The 6,201-nt window shown below is 45.1% G+C and overlaps 1 protein-coding gene across 1 annotated transcript; it reads right to left on the bottom strand.

The window, feature by feature from the left end:
- Positions 1–923: 923 nt before the first annotated feature.
- On the bottom strand, positions 924–3,747 carry LOC119137117 (retinal homeobox protein Rx2-like). The gene is made up of 3 exons (XM_037276173.1): positions 3,155–3,747; positions 1,864–2,114; positions 924–1,700 (listed from the first exon to the last, which is right to left on the bottom strand). The coding sequence occupies exons 1-3, from the start codon at positions 3,447–3,449 to the stop codon at positions 1,260–1,262; spliced, it is 987 nt and encodes a 328-aa protein (XP_037132068.1). The 5' UTR covers positions 3,450–3,747; the 3' UTR covers positions 924–1,259.
- Positions 3,748–6,201: the final 2,454 nt, after the last annotated feature.

Raw genomic sequence — 6,201 nt, 5'->3', positions numbered from 1 at the left:
GCCCCTAACAAGTCAGCCATTTATCCGGACGACGCAGGTAATATGACGCTGACTACCTCATTATCTGTTGATTGTTTTATATTGAGTCTCAGTGCACAAACAAAAGTTCCAGGACAGATTTAACTTATTATAACTTGATGTTTGAAGTTTATCGGAGGTCAATTAGCGGGCCGGCTTGGCGAGGGGGAGGGTGGGATTTCCTGTGACACCCCCTCTTGAGCCTGATGGAGTGGAGCCTCATCTGCCTAACAGCCTGGCAAATATCCTTGGTGGACTGCCATCCCACCCATTGTACGCTGCCTCTCATTAAGAGCAGCCGAGTCAAGAAAAACAAGTCTTACAGTGGAACTACTGTAACTTTAATGTGTTTTTTTAAAGACTTGACTTACAACTCGAAAGCATTGAAACATGTCCATGCATGTTTTTGTCATTTGCAAGATCATCTAAGCGATGAAAGATAATCACATTTGAACAATAATTTAAAAGGGTTGTCTGATGAGAATCAGGTCATGAAAAGGCTTTTTTATTCTGGGGCAACTGAGGACATTCCGTCTATGACTGAGGATCTGGACTTAATCGCTTTAAAAGTAGTAATTAGGTGTTAAGAGGCAGGCTTGTCTTGTTTAAATTAGCCTCTGAGTGGCCGGATTACACTCTTTAACTTTGCAGCAGGCTTCCTCTTGTGGCATTGCTGTGCGTGCCACCAAAATGGTAAAGAAAGTACAAATGCTGCAATTCAAGTCAATCTGAGTGTCTAAACTGGGCCTGCCCGGCACGACAGTGAAACGGTGCTTAGTGCACGGGCGCATGGCTACAAAAATAGGGCCCCCCTCTGTCTTTTCCGGCTTGTATTTGACTCACCAAACTCTGCCCGCATGCCCCGCCCATATGCAACTAATGAGGCCAACATTTGTACTTTTTTTTTTTTTTTTTTTAAATATATACTGTATATAGAAATGTCTAATCTGTATTCAGTGCAGATGCAAAAAAAAGTTTTGTTACCATCTCAAATTTATACGATTTAAAAAAAAAAAATATTTACATTAGTCCCATTTCCATCTGGTACTTGTAGCGAGCAAAATGAAAAGGCTCTATCCAGATATGCTCAAAACTGTAGACCCCACTCCACCCTTTGGTCTACATGTAAATGTGTCCACCAAAAAGTGGGTAAGAAACCATCCACAGTCCCTGTATGTAGTCAGCTTGGTTTGTAAACCTTCCCTAGAGCCGCCCAGGAAAAAGAAAACAAAAAAGGAGGATCACATGTGTTGCCAGATTTTGTCCATGGACTGAATGTGCTCTTTGGCCTTCATCCTGAGTGCGGCGATACTGGAGCTCCTGTCGTCCTCCATGGGGAATTTGTCATTGAAGCTAGGCGGACACGGGTACGGCGGCGGCCCCCCCATGGGCTGCATGCTCTGCACCAGGCCGGCAGGTCCGCCGAGAAAGCCTTGGCCCGGGTAGGCCGGCTGCAGGCCCTGCGGCGAGCCCATGAAGCCCGGGATAGTGTGCATGGGCGTAGCGTTGGGGATGGGCGAGGTGAGCCAGGGGTCCAGGGGCATGGGGTTGGCCGCCGACCCCGCGCCGGGTGCCATCGGGGCCCGATTGAAAGAAAGCATGGGAGAGTCGTGCAGCTTCATAGTGGTGGAGTCCATCTTCTCTTGACGTCGCCATTTGGCGCGCCGGTTCTGGAACCACACCTGGACATAGACATGAAGCTCACTTATTGGGACCAGTAGGAACTCGTGTGTCACTTTTAGTGTGTCTACAGACTTGGTGTAAGACAAAAGCAGTCTAAAATACCGAAGATGGGACTGGGTTTAAGATCCCGATCCCCAATGTACACTTAAAATCAGGCCTTACCTGCACCCGGACCTCGGGCAGGTTGACCTTCATGGCCAGCTCCTCACGGCTGTAGACATCCGGGTAGTGGGACTTCTCGAAGGCGCGCTCCAGCTCGTGCAGCTGGTAGGTAGTGAAGGTGGTCCGGTTCCTGCGGTGCTTCTTCTTGTTGTGCTCTTCCTCCACCATGCCCTTGGGGGAGTCCTCAGCTAGGTCCTTTGGCATGCTACTCACCTCTCCGTCGCACTTGTCGGCGCAGAACATGTCTGACTCTGAAAAGATAGTTTAGATTTGAATAACCGAACAGCTTCTGCCAAGCACCTCTGGACATATTGTCTAGGTCTAGCATCGAGTAGTGAAATCCCACTGATGTCCTTGGTGGTGGGTCCATACCACAGGGGGTCTCGGTGAGCCCCAAGTGACATGACATCTTTCACTGAATTCCTCCCTTAAGGTAATCCCACAGGAACAGATGCTACCTACCAGTTAAGTCCCACTTTAATCCTCCCATGCAGTCCGCATTGTGTCTCCTAAAAACTAAGATGTTTTAAGACCAGGCTTGTGATGATGACATAATGTAGCACGGTAGCTAGATTAGGTCATCGGGATACAGTTTTTGGAACGATTGGGTATATATAGCATATTGTGGTTGTCTTTAACGGCAGGGTTTTGGATATATCGTTTTTTTTTCATGAGCATGTCACACGGAAAATGGGGTGGACAATTAACTGGCACACTTGAAAGCTAACATGCTAAAATGGGCTCGTTAGCCATGAACATAACATGCTTCACTTTATGGCAGGAGAACCGTGACTTCTCCCCGCCAAACAGAAAATAGCTAATGAGAATTTGAAAAATATCGACATTTTTTCTAGAATTTTAAATTCTTTTGACTTATTGTCGTTCTGCAGGATTTCAGTTATCCCTCACTGTTTCTACTGCAGCTGCCTCAAAGAACTTTTGTTCACAAGTTTGTCCACCGTACAATGATCTTACAAAGAATAATCATTTTAGTTACAAATGGAGACATTTTTCATGTAGACTATCAAATCAATTTGATATTTAAAAAGTATGTTTATTTCTTTCAACTTTTGGCACAAAGTGTTCACCTTTGTTGAAAATCATACAAAAATATTTTTTGAAATAATCACATCTCTTAAATGTCTGAAAGCAAATATATTTACATTGACAGTATTTGATTTTTCAAATATTCCAGTAGACCAATTCTCTCTCAGAACTTTTGATTTGCACTATGATCTTCCCGCGTGGTTCAACGTAAAATCACGACTTTTATTCCTTTGTCGTGGCTCACCATGATAGGACGAATGTTGGGAGTTATCGGCCCGTTCTGAAAGATGCCCATACGGGTCATGCTTGTCGGAAAGTTGCGTGGCCTTCTGCCTGTGGTCGTCTTCTTGGTGGTGGTGATGGTGGTCGCGGGCGGCGTGGTGCTGGAGCAGAGAGTCCTGTTCCTTGGCGAAGCCCAGGATGACATCGATGCTGTGCACCTTGCCCCCGCTGCTGGACCCGCCGGCGCCTTTTGCCATGTCATAGTTGTCCAGGCAAGCATCTTCCACCATTGCCAGCGTATCCATTGACAAATGCATCCGAGCCTTTACGGGGGTGCTTCCGGTGGTGGGAAAGCGGATGGACGCTCAGATCACTTTGCGCTTTCCGCTGCCAAACCCCGATAGATGGACATGTTTATCTTCCTGCAAGAAGGAACCATTGAACAGTCCAAGAAACAAGACGAGATCTTGTTTACTTTTGCTTCCGGTCAGAGACTGGACATGGCCCGTAGTATCAAGCAGTCTACTCACGCTATCTGCTTGCGAGTGGCACTTGTTGCTCCACCTTAAGTCCTCTAAATCCCCCACGCCTCCCCACCAAGTGAGCAAATGTGATGACGGCATCCCGTTTTCCACCGCCAAACCAAACTCTCTGGAAAACACACACACACACAATAGACCGCCAAAAAGGAAGACAAACGGTGGAGGGATTAAGAGGTATATTAATTGGGATCCTTCCCCTTTAAGAATGACTGACAGTTGTTTTCTGCCCAAGTAATTGCTCCAAATGTGCGCCGCATTCAGGGCCCAGTCGGAGGCCGTCGCTAATGAAGCCTTGACAAAACTTTCTTTCAAAAAAGCCATTGTGCACAAGATAAAGGCCACTAAGCGAGAGTTGTGCGCTAATCCCTTCATTACGCACTCCAGAGACACAAGAGATGGATGGACTTTTAACTTCAATGCTTAGCCGCTGGAAACACCCCCGAATCATTTCCCTTTTCGATTATTTCTGACCAACATGTCATGTTCCGTGCCAAATGGAACCATTTTAAAAGTTCCTCCAGAAGAAAATAATGATTTTTTAAATATGAATCCATAGTAAGTGGAAAGAGTCTTGAGCTGAGTTTGAATGGCGATTTTTATGGTGATTCAATATTTGAATCACTGTTTCATGACAAACATTCATCATGAATGTTCCATGCCCTCTTATTTATTGTGATATACGTATATTTGTACACATTTCAACCATGTGTTTGACAACAGCAATGAATACAGGCCATTGTAATCATTTTGATCTCACGCAAACGTCACAGTCAGTAGTGACACCTAGCGAGTCATTGGTGAGCGAAATTGATAATCATGTTATCACATTAATATATTAAAGCTGTCCCTCTTTGCTTGTTTCCCCCACCATTATCCTAATTGAGTGCAAATTGGTTAAGCGGGCGCCGTGTAGCTACCAAGCATCTTAGTTTTATCAGATGACACTGTAAGCCCGCCACATCCTATTAGCCACAAAGCGGCTAATGGCGGAAAGGCGCTGTGTCAGCTTGCAAGGGAACGGGGGAAGAAGAAAGGAGGGAAGCAAGGCAGGAAAAAGAAAGGGGGATGGGGAACAGGAAGACGGGGAGATGATGGCGGGGCGGGGCGGGGCGGGGCGGGCTTACTGCCTGAAAGCTGTCATATATAAATAGATTATTTGTTTATGATTTTTAACAAAGTTGTCATGCAATAGTTTACCAAATTATAGTGAGCAGTCCTTTCGCCTCATTATAATTGTATCCGTCCATCATCTATACTGCTCGAAAATAATATTTTGTCCGTGACGTTGAGATGCTTTTATCTTTTCTGTTGGAACGTACGTAGCATACATTTTCCAAGGTGACGCAGCAGGCCAAGTTGTTTGGTGAGCGTTTAAGAAACCTTGAGAGCTTTTCTGCCACTTTATCTTTTAATCTTTTAGTTTGCCAAAATGGGCAAAGGGGTTAAAACCCTTCCTGCATTCATCCAGCTTAGGCTCCCGTATTGCAGACAGGATTGTTTCTGCTCTAAGACAAACCCTTCAACATTACGTCGACTGCTGCTGTCCTTTTCATAGTGGTTTCATTTTGGCTTTTACATTTAATTTACACATTTGATTTATTTGAATGTCATTCATCAGTGTGCGGCTATTTCTATGTCATTTATTTCACTATACAATCTGAATTTAGGTTATGAGGCAATATATCTACAGTATTTATGTCATTCACTGCGCCTATCTCTGTCAATCTATCTAGCGATCTATCTATCTATCTATCCATCGACCGATCAATCACTGTGTGTAATCCATGTGAGCTGCTGAGAAAAGTGACTTGACATAAGGCGAGTGTCATTAAAAGTTCAAAGGGCACAGGGAGTAAGCGGGTGGCTACGATTTATATAGCGCTTTTGTGGCACTGGCAGAGATAGAATAGAGGGGGCATCCCGGGGGCGCTTACCCCCACCTCCCTAAAATATGTTTGGACAAGATAATTGACTTTTGGATATTTTCCAATATTTCCCAGAACATTTGCTTTATATTGACTGTTCATTGACATTTTGGAGAATTTTTGGGCTTTAAAAAAGTGCAAGAAAAGTCAGAAGAGTCAGGCCTCCCATTTGATAAGCTTACATGCAGCTTGGCACACGTCATGCTTGTTCTCCTGAACTGCTCCTCCGTTCTTTTTACACTTTAATTACGTCCTTTGAGTCTCTTATCTGTGGAAAGTTAAAGCTTGTTTTACAAAGGTTGGGTTTGAACCGCTGCCACCGAAAAGCTGACGTCAGTCAGCGTAGCCACAGGAGATGTTAATGTGATTAAGTAAGTTATTGTTTTAAAGTGCACTGGGCTAAGAGGCCTGTTTAAACAGCGACATCCTGACGCGGGAGCACCTTGCTGAACGGTCCCGTTTGAAACTAATCCGATCTTCTCTGGCCCTCGGCTAATTCGAGCCCAAATAAAATAAACGACACCGAAAAGCCGCCCCGTAAGCCGCGCAGCATCCGTTGATGTCATGGCGCGGTGCAGGAAGTGCACGCCGTCTAACACGCA

Source organism: Syngnathus acus, chromosome 17 (genome assembly GCF_901709675.1).
Source record: "Syngnathus acus chromosome 17, fSynAcu1.2, whole genome shotgun sequence".
Taxonomy (NCBI): domain Eukaryota; kingdom Metazoa; phylum Chordata; class Actinopteri; order Syngnathiformes; family Syngnathidae; genus Syngnathus; species Syngnathus acus.
Note: the sequence above shows the minus strand (reverse complement) of the source record. Positions and strands in the feature narration are given on the sequence as shown.